The sequence below is a fragment of the Miniopterus schreibersii genome, assembly GCF_964146895.1.
Source record: "Miniopterus schreibersii genome assembly, chromosome: 18".
Classification (NCBI taxonomy): Eukaryota; Metazoa; Chordata; class Mammalia; order Chiroptera; family Miniopteridae; genus Miniopterus; species Miniopterus schreibersii.
The window spans coordinates 17641413-17658877 of record NC_138121.1 but is presented as its reverse complement, the minus strand read 5'-3'; the positions used below and the strand labels follow the sequence as shown (position 1 = coordinate 17658877).

The window sequence follows — 17465 nt, the reverse complement described above, 5'->3', positions numbered from 1 at the left end:
AATTCCAGAAAATACAGGGGTGGGCAAAAGTAGGTTTACAGTTTGCATGCAAAAATACAATGATAAATAATACAAGAGTAAACTTCCACGTACTCACAACTGTAAACCTACTTTTTCCCAATCTTATTTTAGATATTTAAAAAGTCATGTTGATTTTCCAATACTAATGGTTTATTTTCCCTTGGTATTGGCTCATTCATCACTGGCATTTTTAAAAAAAGACAAGCAACTTAGAGGATGTATACTTAAACTAAATGCCACTGGGATGGAAATCTCTGTCAAAACATTTCCTAGTAGCAGCCTATCATCCACTTAATAGCATAATTAGGTCAAGTTTGGACACTGAGTTTATGATGTAAGACTTTTCCCAATAAGTATAACTCCATTGGCCCTTCACATTGTATATTTATGATTAGAGTGGAAAAGTGTGTGTTTTTTTAAAAAGTCCAAAAATAAGTGTTAGTAAAAGTGTAGTATTCTGATTACTTCCTTTAAGAACTTTAGTATTTAAAGTGTTCCATGGCTGAGGACTTCATTCTCTAGTGATTGGGGCTAGAACCACAATAAAATAGTACCCCCAAAACTGGTTATCTTAGGGAGGTGGCAGTTTTCCACATCAGAAACCATGATAACTTACCCATTTTAATTAGTAACCTTTGAAACGTAGGTTATCAGAATGATAAGCCTTGATGAAAATCTTGCCACCTGCACTGATCTGAATTGCAGTTTTTTTCTTCCCTGATCAAATCTATATATGCTTGTGCTTTGGACCCAAATCCTCACCTGGGTTTCCTGCTTTATTTTTCATAGGTTGAATAGAAACGGGTTTGTGTTGGTAGTTCCTGGGGGAAAATAACAGGCTCTCTGAAATTGTTAACTATAAACAGAAACATCACAGCTCTTCTGGAATTGTACTGGCCTAATTTTTAAGTCATTTCCATTGTCTACTTCAAAGGGCCACTGAAAAGGCAGCAGCAACCCCATGTAATCTGGCCAGGTACAAGAGCAAAAGGTTCAGGCTGTGTCCTTGGCAGTAAGATTAAGGACACAGGAAGTGAGAGGTGGGACTATGTGTTTAGAAAAGGACAGGCTTCTGAAAGTAGTAGCCACCCCAAAGCTTGTAGACATAGGTGGTACCATAAACCAGAACGACAAAGCATCTAAATCTCCCTTTTCTAATGGTGCCATCGTATAGTAGGGGCTGCTTTTATAAACATTGCTCCCTTTATTAGACACAGGGTAGGGCAAAAGTAGAGTTACAGTTGTTTGTATGGAAATACAATTAATAAATAAATTGTTTCGTGTACTCACAACTGTAAACCTACTTTTGCCCCACCCTGTATTATTAAACCAAAAGAGTTCTGTAGGGAAAACAGGATGGGGTTTTTCACCTCCTTGTAATGAGAGACTCCCATCAAGAGACCAACAAAAGTCACTGCAGAGCTGAAAAAAGTTCGGTAGTCGGAGATGCTCCACCCAAATAGCAGGTTAAACTGAAAAGAGGGAGAAAGACCAATCAGGGAGTGAAGTGGAGGCTATTGCAGTTATTTCTGTCTTGAGGTACTCAGTGATGAGGTCAACAGAACGAACATAATGAAAATTAAAATCCTTAGTGGCCATTTTGATTACCATGCCTAAAAAATATATAAAATTCCTTTGTAGTTACATAGTATTTTCATATAAATTTGACCTTCACATTCCCGTGAGCTAAATTTTATCCCAATTTTAAAGATACAAATATATGAATTGAAGTCCTCCTGCTAATTATGGCACTGTAACTAAAACCAGCTTTCTTACTGCACTACTTTTTCTCCAAAACTCAGTGCCAACTTGAACTGATTTTCCACATAGTGATCTTTTCTAAGAGAAGCAAAGTGATTCAAGACTACAGCACTTAGGAAAGACAGACAATGAATGGGCGCTCACAGCAATGGCATAGCCTGTCAGCAGGATCAAGATGACCAACAGGAAGCCCACCACCTCATCCCAGGCTTTGGTGAGTGTTCTTCCGATGACCTGGAGCCTGGGGTTATGGTGCAGCAGGGTCCATAGCTGAACAGTTGCCAACAGAACCAGGAAGCCCATGAGGTGAATGACAGCCGAGTTCACTTTTACTGCCTCATAGAAGTTGATGAACCTTTATCAAGGAAGGCCGACAGTTACTCAGCATGAAGTATATGCCATCACCAATTCCTGTGACGTCAGTTTCTCCAGTGTTCCCACTGCCGAAGTGCAGCAGTTGTGAGTCCTACTAGGTGAAATGCTTGATGTAAGAACTCTACTTTCCAGTGTGGCCTGTGGATATGAGAGCACTGACAAAAGAAACACATGTTTGGTTGGGAGTTGTGCTGAAGAAAACTTGAAATGTGACCTCTGATTTCTTTACTCCAGGTTCATCCTGGAAATCAAGGCCAGCCTTCTACTGCTCTGAGTTAAACCTCTCCTCTTAAAAGATGAGTTAACATAATGACACGTGCCATTAGGCTGGTCTGTTTTCTGTAACACACTAATACTGTATTGTCCTCTGGCAGTAGATACCTGACCCTCTAATAGGTTTAACAGTGCTGAGTAGAAAGATGATTAGAGGTAAGGGGTGTTAATTACCAATTTGGTGTTGGTTTTTTATTTTTTTAGGTTTTGTTATTTGAGAGAGGCATTCATAATTATACTGGGAAGGACCCCCATAGGTATGAGCATGTTGACCCTTGATCACAATTCTTTTATTGTCTAAGACCTAGACGGTGCCACACAGCAGGCTGGATCTCAGCTGCCAGCATAATTCAAACTGCATAGACCCAGTGTCCCTGCATAAACAACCCACTATAAGGCCTTCCTGGGACAGTGCCTTAGTCTTAGACCAGTGGTGCAGGCTGCTCACCACTGAAAGGTTAGAAAAGTGCATGGCAATACTTGATCTGGGCCAGAGATGCTCTTCCCCATGAGAATGGCCAGAGAAAGAGTCCAAAGGGGCACCAGAATGTCTTGGTGTGGATGAACATCCCTACCCAGAAAGCAACTGCTTTGGACTAAAAGTATGTACCATGTGTTGTGGTTTTATTTGAAGGATGATCACTTGTCATGTCTTAGGTTTTATTCCTTGGCCAGGGTGCAAAATAATGACTAATCCAGGCCCTTTGATGTGAAAGGCAGAAGACCTTTTCAACGTGATGAGCAGTATAGGCTTCTGGTTCGTCGTCTCTGCTGTGACATTAGTCCGAGTTCTGTGTTTATCTTTGGTATTCTACAAAGAGAGATTTGGTAGAGCAGTGGAGGAGGAAGGGGAGTTTGCAAGAATATGTGTGTGTAAACAGGAAACTTTGGACATGGAGGAGGAATATCCATCCTGGGCTGCTCCAGCTCCCTCTTACCTGTCACGGTCGTAGTGGTACTGTGCCATGTTCTTCTTATGTAGAGAAATAAGCTTGATGTCAAGCACCAAGATGACAAAGCTAGTAAGGATTATGCTTATGTCCAGAATGTTTTTTTTCCTCGTTAAGAACCTCCATCTCTGCTGTTTCAGCCGGCGACCCTAAACAGACACCACAGTCACTGCTGCTTGCCTGAAAGATTAGCTACGTCTCCCCCTAATGAAGTGTTACGAACATTGCCATCATCTGACCTGGACACAATGGGTTATGGTCTCTGTTCTGCCCTGTGGTTGCTCAGAGGGGCTGCTTACTGAATAGTTGGCCTTTTCTAGTACAACTTCCACTGGGTACAGTCATTTTTCTTTGCTTAAACTTAATTTAAAAAGTTTCTAAATTAGTTATCAAGCCTGAAAATAAAGAAAACATTGTGTTTGGCTTAAGATACGTTATCTTTGGGGTGCCGTCACCTGTATTTTTGAGTGCTTAATCTGTTTGTACTTTCAGTCTCTTGCTAGTGCTTTACACAGGGTTAGTACAACTGTACAAAAAGTAATTTTCTTTCTATAGACTTAATTCTTTAACTCTTGAAAACTGAAAGACCTTTGTGGAAAATCAGTCAGCCTTTAACTGAAGTCAGATTTCTGGAAAGGACCAAAATCATAGCTGTAATTCAAGCAATAGCTCATTGTGGAGCTTCTCAAATAATCTGGCAAGCTTGGGAGTCTCTTAGATTTAACATTTTCAACTCACCTGTACGAAGCCATAGTAACAGACTAGCAGATAATAGATGACTTGTGAGACGATAGACCAGACAGAGTCCTTCTTTGATGTCTGAAGGGAAGTTAAAGTGTCCAGTCTTACAGAAGCGAAGAAAGCACCTGAGAATAACATGTGTAGTCAAGAGTCTTTAGAACTTTTGCTCTCTTCCCTTCAAACTCCGTCTTTGAAATAACCTCAACTGTTCCTGTACCATCAATTTCAGATGTTCTGAGTTTCTAAGCTGTGCTTCCTCTAGAGGTGTCATGAATATTAAATGACGTCACATGTGCAAAGCTATTGGAGAAAAGTGCTGACTGCATGAAAAGTCCCTATGAAGACCCTCAGGAAGCCGTCACGCTTCTCTTATAAGTATAAGAGAAGTGGTGTACTCTGTGTGGATCTGGGAAGAAGGAATTCCTGATTAGAAGTAAAACCTGGTGGTAAAGGGAAGGACACTCGTGGGCAAGTTCTGGGGGAGAGAAGAAAGGTGAGAAGAAGTAGGATTAGGACAGATTTCCTGTTAAAGGCAGGGGAGTTCAGTGTGCCAGCTTCCCTCCAGGCCCTTACAAAACACCTCTCCAATGACAGTGAAGGGGTATGAAAATGACAGAGAAGAGGAGGGCAAACGAGAGGGACAAACTTGGAAGCTGGAAAATAAGATGACGCTGACCCAGTAGATTCAAGGAAGCTGAAACCTAAGCAGTGCAGGAAACCCAGAAGGAAGCCAATTCTTACCACAAAACCCTGGAAAGGCTGGGATATTAGAGACATCAGGTACCTCTGAAGGTAGAGGGTCAAGTGGAACTGAAAATGGAACTGATTGCAAGTCTGAGCATAAGCAGTTAGACCCCAGATTTTCTCTTCCTGTCACAACCAGATATTTGCCCCCCATCCTGCCTTCCACTGCCTAAGACTAAAGGTTTATTTGCTAGTGATGTTGAACTAGAGAGAATCTGAGCTCAGAGATACCGGGTACATTGCGAGTCAACTAGAAAAGGGAATTAAAAGAAAGTCTACATACTGCTGGGTGAGACCCTTACTCTCCTTCCCTCACTTCTCTCTAACAGGCTTATATCCTCGAGGCAGGAGTTTGGAGGGTCCCTCTCTGAAAACTGACTGCCCAAGAGAAAAGACAGATACTAGTTGACAAGCTCTATCCAGGCATACCGAGCTTCTAATTAGCATTTGCTTTTTTTTTTAATGGCCTCTCAAATATGAAAAAAAACAGCCAGATTATTAAACCTCTAACATTGATAATTGGAGATCATAACAAAAAAAATAAAAAAATAAAAAGCTCAGAGGAATTAGAGAAAGTGAAGGAGCTGAGAAAAACAAAATGAACCTATAGTATCTTCAGAGAGTCGATAGGATATTGATTCCATAAAAGAACAACAGGAGACTATGCAAAAGAAATATGAGAACAAACACAAGTCTCGGAAATTAAAATATAAAAATGAAAATTTCAAATCGTTTAGAAATTGAAGTGATCTCAGAAATTAGGTGGAAAATAAAAGCAAAAACCTAACAAAATCAGAGGATCAGTCCAAGAGTTCCTACCTCTACCTCAAAATACTAGGAATATCAGAAAAAGAAAAAATAGGAGAAATTTGCCAAGAAAATTTCTCAAAATCTAGGCATACATTTTCAGATTAAAGGACTTACTATGAGGACAGTCAGGTCCTTTCATAACGTTGTTGACAAAGAGACAATTCTAAAAACTTGGGAATGGGAGCATCATCATACTGAGAAGTTAGGAGGCAATGGACTGTACTTTCCAAAATTCTGTGAAAAACAACTGTATCCAATGAAATAAGCAACCAAATGTGATGACAAAATTTTTGGACATGTAAGGCTTCAAAAAATTTACTTCCTTTGCACCTTCCAGGAAGTTACTGTAGGATGTGCTCCAGCAAAATGAGGAAGTAAACCAAGAAAGGAAGACATGGGATCTAGGAGAAGGGACCCAGTGGAGGAAAGAGGTAAAGATAATCCCTAGGGTGGCAGTGAAGAGGGAGTCCAGGATAAGAGCTCTAGAGCAGGCCTAGAGAATAACCAAGCTGCACTGCACCGAAAGGATGGAGGCCCTAGGGAGGGTCTCTCTTAAGAAAAAGACAAAATGATAGGTTATGGGATACTTTTGAACAGAATGAAGGTTTTACTTCTAGGAAGAGTTTGATTCATCTCCAATGACAGATGCATGCAAAACCAACCAATCAAAAAAGAATTATAAACTAGGGAAAACAAACAGTTGTGAAAGAAAAGAAATTGTATTGTAATACATTACAGGGCTCATCTTTGAAAAATATATTATCACAATTATGGAAATAATATTAACCATAAAATATACCTCTTTGGTGGGAAAATGAGGAAAGAAAAGGGGTGTATGTTAGGGACATGTGTGGGTGTAAGAAAGTTAAATCCTCTGTCATTAAACTGAAGATTCATGAAATAGCTAATAAGCATGTTAATTTTTAAATTGCAAAAGAATGGGTTTAAAAAGGCTGAAAGCAGTTTCTATGGCGTAGGAATGAGGTGGGGAATGAGGACTACTAGTTTTTGCCTTGAACTATTTGACTTTTAAAATTACGCATAATAACTTGAATTAAGATAATGTCTTTTAATGGTATAAGAAATTGGGACTTCTGAAATACCCAGGTCAGAGGGAGGAGAGGAGAGGCCTTCGTACCCACATTGTTGGATTCCAAAATCAGGGTGACTACACAGAACAGGTTCACATTAGCATTGAAGACCACAAATTCCACAAAGAGGCTTTTGGTGCGACGGTCTAGCCAGTGGCTCTGTTCAAGATGCTGCAGAACTCTGGAAAGACAGAGAAGGACAGGGCTGCTGCTTTCTCCATTCAGCCCTGCAAAGGAAAACGCCCTGGCATTTCCAGTATTACTCATACCACATGAGAGGCTACATTTCCCAATCTAGTTTATCTGGGCAGTATTTTCTAATTACTAATGCCCGAACTTTCACTACTGATAACATGAACATAAATCTAGAAGACTATAAAATTGCAAGTTTTCAAAATGGTAGTCACACCAAGGTTAAATGTTCAAGATAATATATTTGGCACTTAAGGCATGAGGTAGAAGTTTATATGCTGTGTCAACTACTATTTGAAGTGTTAAATGCTACTCTCTACTAATAGCTACTATTCAGTTTTGAGAGGCGTAAGGGGTGGAAAGGTCATTTGGCTGGCATTGTTTTTGATTAATTTCTTGCTATAAATTTAAAGAGATAATCATTTTAATTTAGACTTTTTCATACATAATGACAGAGACTCCCAGGATTCATATACAAAACCATTCTAACTCTCTGGCAGTTTATTTTTAGCATTTGAATTTTGGATTGATCGTAGTCCTCAGTGAAGGGCAGTGTTTCCTCTTATATTGGAAGAGTAGTTTGCCCAAGCTAGAATTACTGAGTTCAACTGCATCTAAGATTGAAACTGATGCGTGTTTCCCAGATGAGAAAAGGACTGAGATTTGGCAAACTGGCACACTAAAACCAGCCTGTCATTTGAGGTTGAACAAGGAATTTTTAAACTAAAAGATACATTTCCTTAAAAGTCTAAAATAAAAGTGTCTACAAGTGTCATTACAGTAGCTCTTGAAAATGTTCAATGGGTTCTAACTCCTACTTGTCCTGAGAATGGACAGAAGCGAACATCTTGGTCCTCTTGTTGAGGGCTCAGGCTCACTCACCTGGCTGCATTACTGGAGTTTCTTCCAAGTCTGACCACGTATCCTCCTGAGTAAGTGGCAAATTCCCCTTGGATGGGGTGGCCACCCAGTGTCTCCTGATTCTGATAGTGCCAAATGCTGTCTGGCTCTGTGTCGTTTGTTTCAGGTGGCCTCCAGTTAGCCCCGTAGTTCTCTGTATCCTCCAGATCGTGGCAAGATGGCTTCAGAATGCGAATCTGATGAAGCAGAACATTGCCCAAAAGAAAGGAGTTCCCATCAGTAATGAACCCTAATGAGAGAGTACAAGAAGCCATTGTAAAAACTGCCTCATTAATTTCATAACAAAAAATGCAGCTTTACCACTATTTTTAAAAACATTTTTGGAGTTTCCAGCTAATGCAACCAGATTAAAAAAAAAGAAACAAGAGGTATTAAAAAAAATGGAGGAAGTGAAATTATAATTTGTAGATAATGACCTACATATGATATGTAGGTAATGGTCTAGATAGATCATGAGAATCAACCGAAAGATGTCAGAAAGATGAAGGTGATGGGATATGAGGTCCCTTGATTGTATCTCTCAACAATAATCCACAGACAAAAGTGCCTTTGTGGGAGTGTTGGGATTCAGGTAGGTAACTGTGAAACCCTGGTGGAGTCCAAGACCAACAAGGTCCATTTTGAGAAGGCAGGTTCCCCACGTGGCTGACTCACCAATTGTGGGCCTGGCTGCACATCTAGAAACAGCTGTCCTGTGGACTTAGCTGCAGTGCCATTTGACCTTGGCCTTGCCACCAGCACCATATGCCAAGGGACGCAGGAGGGGTCACCCCAGCCTGTGCTTTAGATAATAGTCCTGCAGATGTCAGTCCTGACTGGACCATAAAGTGGCTGTGACCCAGCTCCAGCCCTTCCCAGCCATGGTCCAGAAGTCCCTGGAGGTGAGCTCACCAAACAGTGTGACTGAAGATCTTGAAATAGCCCTATAACTTACCACACCAAAAACAAAACAGAATTTTGTGAGATAAATGTGTTAATTAGCTTGATTGTGGTAATCATTTCACAATGTAGTCGTATATCAAAACATCATGTTGTACCTTAAGTACGTGCAATTTTTGTCAATTATACCTCAATAAAGCTGGGAGGAAAAAGAGAACCTAAAAACTATTACTTAGAAAAAGATAATTCAGCAAGGTGGCTGGGTACTAACTATAAAGAAATCAATGTCCTTTTTTTAAAAAAAGTATATATATATTTTTATTGATTTCAGAGAGAGGAAAGGAGAGGGAGAGAGAGAAATAGAAACATCAATGATGAGAGAGTCATTGATCAGCTGCCTCATGCACGCCCCTGACCGGGGATTGAGCCCGCAACCCGGGCATGTGCCCTGAACTGGGAATCGAATCCCGATCGCCTGGATCCTAGGTTTACGCTCAACCGCTGAGCCACACCCGGCCAGACTCAATGTCCTTCTATACCCAAACAATATTTACTTAGACGCTATAGAGAAATAAAAGATATCATTTACAATGGCAACACAAAAGAAATGTGCAAGAATTATATGGAGCAATTCTGAGTGTTCCTGAGGATGAGATGAGAATAGAAAAGCAAATCATATTCCCAGACAGGAAGAGAACATTATAAAGATACTGATTCCCGAAATTAATTTTTTGTTTGTTTTTAATCTTCACCCGATGATATTTCTTCCATTGCTTTTCAGAGAGAATGGAAGAGAGAGAGAGAGCAACATCCATGTGAGAGAGACACATCGATTGGTTGCCTCCTGTATGGGCCCCTACAGGGGCTGAGGATCTAGCCTGCAACCGAGGTACATGCCCTTGGCTGGAAATGAACCCAGGACCTTCAGTCCGCGGGCCGGCGCTCTAACCACTGAACCAAACCGGCTAGGGCCCGGAATTAATTTTTTTAAGTTCTTAGTTTGTATCCATATAAATATCTAAATCTGTATCTACAACTAAACAAGCTCTTAATACATAAAGGCTCCTATTAAAACAAGCAAATGGCCCTAGCCAGTTCGGCGTAGTGGTTAGAGCGTCAGCCCTTGGACTGAAGGGTCTTGGGTTCGATTTCTGTCAAGGACATGTACCTCGGTGGCAAGCTCGATAGCCGGTGTGCGGGAGGCAGCCAATCAATGTCTCTCTCTCTCCCCCCCCCCCCTTTCACTCTCTGAAAAGCAATGGAAAAAACATCCTCGGGTGAGGATTGAAAAAAAGCAAACAAAACCAAGCAGCCTAGTGGAAGACACACAGAGGTGACGGAGCGCCGTCCGCTCACTCTCGTCTTTCAGTCAGCATGCACTGAGCGCTCACATATTCCAGGTCCTGCTCTAGGCGCCTGAGCACAGCAGTGGATGAGCCCCTGTCCACAGAGAGTGCACACTTGAGGGGGAGAGACAGGCAGTAACCAAACAATATTCAGGTGATGACAGTGCTGTGCAGACAAATTACATAGGATGGAGGGACAGAGAATGTTTCGTGGGGAGGAAGCAGTGCTGTTCGCTTAGGAAGGGTGATTAGAGAAAGCTGCTCTGAGGAGGTGGCTCACTGGAAGCTTAGTGGCTGTAGCAGAGTGAGTGAGGGTTGGAGGGATAGGAGATGAAGTGACACAGGTTTATGTTTTTTTAAAACATGGAGATGATGGAATGAAAAAGGGTAAGGGCAGAGGCAAGGTTTGCCCATATGAGGTGAAAAATGGTTTCTTTCTTTAGTTTCAATTTGTATTTTCTCATGAGTGCAATCCCAAAGTCTCATATCTCAGAGCTACGGGTGTTTGAAAACACCAGTTTTGCTGGGCTGTTGGAGATGGGGGCAGACTCATACATTGCTCATGGGAGTGTTAACTGGTACAATAACTAAGGAGAACAATTTGGCAATTTCTTTCTAAATTAGAAATGTATATACGTTTTTAGCAAATCTTTTCAGGGTATTTATCTTACAGATATATTTGGACGTGTAAAATTACATATGTAAAATGACATTAATGGTAATGCTAACAATAAAAGGTTGGAAACTAAATGTCTATCAATAGGGAGCTGGTTATATAAATTATGGTACATCTGTGCAATGGGATACTATACATATCAATGGAACAATTTCCAGGTAAACTATTAAGGGAAAAAAGCAAAACACATGACAATGTTTATAGTATGTTACCATTTATCATCAAATCTATTTGCAAATGCCTAGATCACCTCTGAAAGAATATATAATAAACTGGGAAAGTAGTTGCCTCTTGGAAACAGGAAAGGGGGATTATGGAACAAAGGAGAGTGGCATGATATACACTGTTGTACACTGAATTTTCTCCATGTTCATGTTTTAATTATTAAGTATTTTAACATGAAAGAAAAAGATGATGTTAGAGAATTTTGCAGGGACAGGTTTACCGGGAACAGCTGGAGAGTTAAAGGACTGAGAGTTCTGCAGAAGACAAAGGGAAGAGGTGAGAGCCTTCAAATATGGTCTCATTTTGTATTTCCTAAATGAAAAATATATACAATTATGGTAAATTTTTGACCAGTTTTCTATCTCAGAAGAAAGAGAGAAAAGCAAGCTTAAATTACAGCAAGAAAAATTTTAATTAAATCCTACAAAGAGAAAGATCCTTCCCTATATGTGATTAAACACTGGACTGTACTATTTAGGAAAGGTTTGTGTTTATAGGATATGGGTTATCTGCTGTGAAGGGCTTGGGCTTCAATGTTCTTGAAAACAACTGGATTAAGGACTGAATTACAGCAATTCTGAAAGTAAATAGTTTTAGGAGTTGAAGAGATAACCAATGTTACTGCCATTTTTACTGTGCTTCACCCATGTCTACCTAGTTCTCTCTCTTTATCTACGTCTACAGACTGCTATTGCTCTTACTTAGTATGTTCAGGTAACTCATGTAAATAGGCTGTCCTGTATTTTGGTTCTAGATTAGCGAGAGCTTCAATTATGCCAATTAATAATAATAACTAGCACTTATCCAGTGAATACTATGTGCTAATACACTGTTCTAAACACTTAGATATACTAAGCTTTTTTTAAATGCTCACCTGAGGATATTTTTTCCATTGATTTCTTAGAGTAGGAGAGGAGTGGGGGAGAGACAGAGAAAGAAAAACATCGATGTGAGAGACAGACATCAATTGGTTGCCTCCCGCACATGCCCAGACCAGGGCCTGGGATCGAACCTGCAGCCCAGTCCTTGACCGGGAATCAAACCCGAGGCCCCTTGGTGTGCGGGCTGATGCTATAACCACTGAGTCACACCAAGGACAAGCTTTTCATCTTCATATCAATCTTACAGGGTAGATCCTAAGATTTTCCCCGTTGTAGAGAGGGAAAACTTAGGCATAGAAGGTTGAGTAATTTACCCAAGAACACACTGCTAGTATGTGGAGAGCAAGGATGTGCTTTTGGACCATGACCCTGTACTGCAGAACCAAGCAGTGAAGAAGAGAGCCACGCTTATCATGATGGCATTAGCCTTAGTCACCCATGGTTCAGTTTACTTTTTAGTTAATATTTTATTCAGCACAGGGTTACTGACTACAGATAGAATGTGCCCTGAACCTAGAACTGTCGCCACCTAAAACTGAACTAGAAAGAATTAACATGCAATGAATAGAAGTTGCCATCTGTAAAAACTCTCCTAAATGTGCCTAGTACAGTTTTAAGAAAAGACTATAAGTGTTTGCTGGGATGAGCATGTCTTTTAAATTTTTTCAGGAACCTAGGAGATGCTCCAAATTCTAATAGGAAGCCACCAATCCTAAGGTAAATGAATGCAACAATTTCCAGAATACAGCTTACTGAACAAGATATAAAGTAGTAATATGACAAAGTGTTTGTAACTGATGAAAAATATTGAACAAGAAGCGTTCCTTAGGAAAGCAATTTTTTAGCATTTCTCCAACACTGTCCAGGGCAAAGCATACCAACTCCTCTTGATGGTGAGGTTCTCTGAAGATAAAGACCATATTATACCCAGCATACTAGGTGTTCTGAACTGGATAACCACACAAGGGAAGTTACACAGACATGTTGTAGACTTGGAAAGATTGCACATGAGGCAATGTATCAAACAGATCTTTCTGGTTGCACTGTTTTCCTGGTTCTGCGCTCACTGAACAACCTTCTCAGCTACATGTGGTTCCCTCCTTCACAAGGAGGCAGCCAGTCCCAGGGATCACTCCTGTTAGTTTTCATGTGTAAGTGAATAAGTTTGTACTCTTATTTACCAGCCTCTTGTGAGATTCACCAGCCAGAATCAGCTCCATGGGCCCGATCATCCTTGACTAGAGAGACGTGAACCTGAACCTGCTTAGATTAGGCCCAGGGAGTGGAATACTTGGGGTGCCCCCTGGGGTGCAGCCATGCGGGAAATCCAGCAGGCCTTTCTCCAGTGTTCTAACATGTCATGATGGGGTGTTTGGGAAACTAACTGCACCCCACCTTTGCGTGGCTGGGCCCAGGACTGTGTTCTTACCTCTGTAATCCCCGTACAGGTTAGGAAGGAGGGTGCGACTGGCCCAGGGGTAGAAATGCTTGAGAAGTTTGATCTCTGAGAAGCCTTGAGAAAAGCTCTTCCGTAGAGCTTGATGGAGGTGAAATCTACTGGAGTTCTGTGCAGAGATGACTGCAGTCATCAGTAGGACAAGGAAGAGGATTTGTACTATTGTGGAACAGAAAAATCATGATTGAGACTTTAGCTTAGAAAGTCTCTACAACCCTTTTCATTTTTCCTAAGTCTACAATAGACTCTACAGGCCAAAAACAGGCAAAAATTGGCAATTGTAAACATAAGCCCAAGCATTTGGCTGTTACTGATAATATATATCTATATATTCCTTCCCAGAATTACTCTGCCATTAGAAATTTTACTTAAGATACATAAAATTCCACACACAATTTTTGTATTTTAGTTCTTAGAACTTAATATCTCTCCCCACCCCCAAAACTCTCCTCCCTCCTTCCCCTCCATCTGTGCTCACAAGAAGGGAAGGCCTGGTAAAACAATCTGCCTTTGGGTCAGGGAATCCAATAGTCCCAACACTAGCTGTGCTGAAGTTACTGTGCACTTACAGGACAGCCGTTTTTCAAAGCCTATGCGTTTTCCCTCCACCCTGTGAGTATGTAGATCAAGTTTTGCTATTACATCCACAGGTAGAGAAATGACTTCCTCAAGCTCACCATTAGAACTCAAGACTCCAGGAGTCTTCCTACTTACACCACCTTGTTTACTGGAAACCAAAAATTTTCGAGATGAATGCCTTAAAATGCCTTTACCCCTCCGTATTTCCCATTTTATCTCCTGCTCCCAACCATCCCCCCTGTTCTCACTGGGCACTGTGCCACAGCACCAACATGCCACCGTTTCCTCTCCATACCCAAAATCTCTCCTGTCAGTTTGAAGAGTTGCTTCTCTTTCAAGGCTGTTTCTGGGAGCTTAACTGAACTGTTCATAGATGGTGCTACATAGATGGGGTTCTTCTTATCTCTTGAACCAGGCAATGATGCAGAACATTTTGCTGTCAAAAATTCAAATATAGGCCAAAAATTGGTATATTTCATTAAGCAGTTATTCATCAACATTTTTTGAGAATCTACTATGAGTACCTCCTGCTAAATGTTGAAGAAACAAAGAAAAAAGATCACTGAGCAGAGATTCTCCAGCTGTCACGAAGGACTTCTTAAAAACAGTCCTGAGCCATCAGGAACCGAGACTTTTGTAAAGTACAATAAAAATGAATTAGTAGAAAAGTGAAATAGAACAGAGGCCTATAAAATAACCAGCCTATAAAATTAGTTTCAGGCCTAAAGTTAAGTCTGCTCAGTTGCTACACAAGTTTCTAAGCTGCTTCTTTTCCATTCCTGTACTTATCTTGGACTAGAAACCAACAGTTCTAGTCAGTGGAGCACATGTTGGGAGCATGTTCTAAGGGTGTTTCTCAAATTTTAAAGTGTACAGGAATCACCTGGCAGTTTTGTTAAATGCAGATTCTAGGGTGAAGCCTAATATTCTGCATTTCCGACAATTTCAGGACACTCCAATGTTACCAATCTTAAGTTACTCCTAAAGAACTAACGCCATTTTATATTCTATTTGAAACAATAATAGTGCCAGCTCTCATTATCACTGGCTGAAGAAGTCAAACAGAAGTAAAGGCAGGACTTGACTTCCTGTTTTACCCACTAGTGGGGTCACTTCCTCTCCTCATTGCACTAATCTATACTCAAAACCTTATAAGCTCTTTAAATTCCTACTAATCCAATACTGAATTCAACCTCTGCCTACTTCTTGATCTAATGTTCCATGACCAGCATGCATAGTCACAGCACTTACAGTGACAATGCCTCTGTATGGCCTCCATTCATGACCAACAGCACACAGAGACATGCCCATTTCTGCTCTATAGGTCTCGCAGCTGTATTACTTATGCTAGGCGGCTATGGTATGCTACAAGTCACAGTAATGCTAACCCTCCTAACGAACTTCACAGCATACCCTTCCTAATACTGTCCTTATGAGACATAATTATAACCAGTTCTGTCTGTCTACGCCAGACAGACATAAATCACTCGTCGCATACTCTTCCATCAGCCACATGGCACTAGTAGTTGTAGCCATCCTCATTCAAACACCGCGAAGCGATACAGGAGCCACTGCCCTGCTAGTCACACATGGCCTTACAGCCTCAGTACTGCTACACCTGGCAAACTCAAATTATGAATGAATTCATAGCCAAACTATAGCTCATGGCCTACAAACAATTCTTCCACTGATAGCAGCAAGATGCCATTAGCAAGTCTTACTAATCTAGTTTCACCCCCAACAATTATTTTAATTGAAGAATTCCTCATAGTTCTATCAACAATCTCATGGTCTAATATATCTATCACTCCTTTGTATTAATGCCTCTTGCAAGTATTATAGAAAACAACCTCTTAAAATGAAGTCTTTGTAGTATATTTACGACCCTGGTCTTGTAGACCAGCAACAGGGAACAAATCCCCCAAAGACTTCAGGAGGAAGCTCAAGCTCCAACATCAGCGCCCAAAGCTGAAATTCTGCTTAAACTCCTTGAAGCACCTATATGAGTGAAGTGAAATTAACTTTTTGTATTATGTCAATATTGAAATATTTTACAAATTCACCCATTAAACTACATGCCACACATATTATACATGAGTGATATATAGTACATAATACACATTATGTATAATTGTACATTAATTATTTACCCCACACATATAAGCATGTACATTAATATATATATTGCATAATATATAACTGGTTCTCGGACACACATTTAACTTTATTGCAGAATATCCATATCACAATAACATGCTTGATATTGCACAGTCCATGTTATTACTGATCATACATACTAAGTCAAATCATTTCCAGTCACCATGTATATTGCAACCTAGAACTAGTTCTTAACCACAAAGCCCAGAGAAACCAGTAGCCCTTCCACAAACCTACCTCTCTTCTCGCCCCAGGCCCTCAATCCTGGGGATTTCTGTGTATGAGCTGCAAATGGCATCTGGTTTTTACTTCAGGACCATCTCACCTGAAATCGCTCACTTTTTTCCCTTAAATAAGACATCTCATGGGTTAGTGGCTAATCAGCCCTTGCCACCAACAAAAACTGTGGTGTCATGCCTTTGGTGTTTTTTAAATTTGGAGTATTTTAGGATCCAGGGAGAGGAGGGGGAGAGGGTGAGTGGGGGAGGGCGAATGAATTAGAATATGACATGGAACTTGGCAGCAAGTATGTGCCACATGCCGGGAGGATCACTGAAGAATGATAAAACATCTCCGGGTGGGAGTCAGGGGAAGTGACATTCGATACCTGTTCTGCAGTATTAGCTGGAGCTGTTCAGATGGGCGAGGGCAAGAAAAGAGTGAGTCATTTCAGACGGAGCAGCAGTTCAGGAGCATGGAGAGATGAACTGAGGACTGTAAAGGCAGTCTGTAGTTAGCTCACTCATTTCTTAAATTCCATAAGGAATGGGGGTGCCTGCTCCTTAGCAGCATGTCCACTGCTCACCCTAAGGAATCAGTGACTGCCAGCATAAAGTTTATTGTGCATCTCTGTGGTGGCATCGCTTCCTTCCTGCAGACAGGCAAGTCCTCTCCTGAATTTTGGAGGTTATCATTCCCATGCATTTCTTCATGACAGAAAACCCTCTAAACAAGACATGCATTGTTCTGCATGATTAAAATAATGTGTCATTTTTCCTGCATGTTGCTTTCCTGCCCCCATTGTGTTTGATGTTCATCCATGTGACATGAGTAGCTCGTGTCAGTTATAGGACTCCCTAAGGCCTGGTGACTGAATGTGAGGACTGAGAGAGGAATTCAGGATCACTCAGACATTTTTAGAGAATGGTAATGCTCTTAACTGAGATGAGAAAATATAGTGCAAAGTGGATTTGTGGAGCAGGCAAATATTTGTTTGGGGGTGTTTAATTTGAAACACGTGCAGGCAGTCAGGGCCGATGGAGAGCAGCTGGAAATAGCCTGTGGGGCTCGGGAGTGAGGGAGATTTTGAGGAGCCTACAGTATAGGTGAGAGTGAAGCCCTGAGGAAGAGGGTGACAATCTAGGGAGGAATTCATCATGGCCCTGGG

At 41.0% G+C, this 17465-nt stretch overlaps 1 protein-coding gene across 1 annotated transcript in view; it reads right to left on the bottom strand.

Moving 5' to 3' along the window:
* PKD1L3 (polycystin 1 like 3, transient receptor potential channel interacting) overlaps positions 1-17465 on the bottom strand; it is a gene marked incomplete at its 5' end in the record, with an annotated part of 50031 nt that overhangs the window by 4259 nt on the left and 28307 nt on the right. Inside the window, 8 exons of the mRNA XM_081118747.1 lie at positions 1392-1493; positions 1927-2137; positions 3369-3529; positions 4119-4246; positions 6814-6947; positions 7841-8108; positions 13316-13501; positions 14217-14357. Of these exons, the coding sequence (XP_080974873.1) occupies positions 1392-1493; positions 1927-2137; positions 3369-3529; positions 4119-4246; positions 6814-6947; positions 7841-8108; positions 13316-13501; positions 14217-14357 (1331 nt within the window). The remainder of the gene's footprint in view (positions 1-1391; positions 1494-1926; positions 2138-3368; positions 3530-4118; positions 4247-6813; positions 6948-7840; positions 8109-13315; positions 13502-14216; positions 14358-17465) is intronic.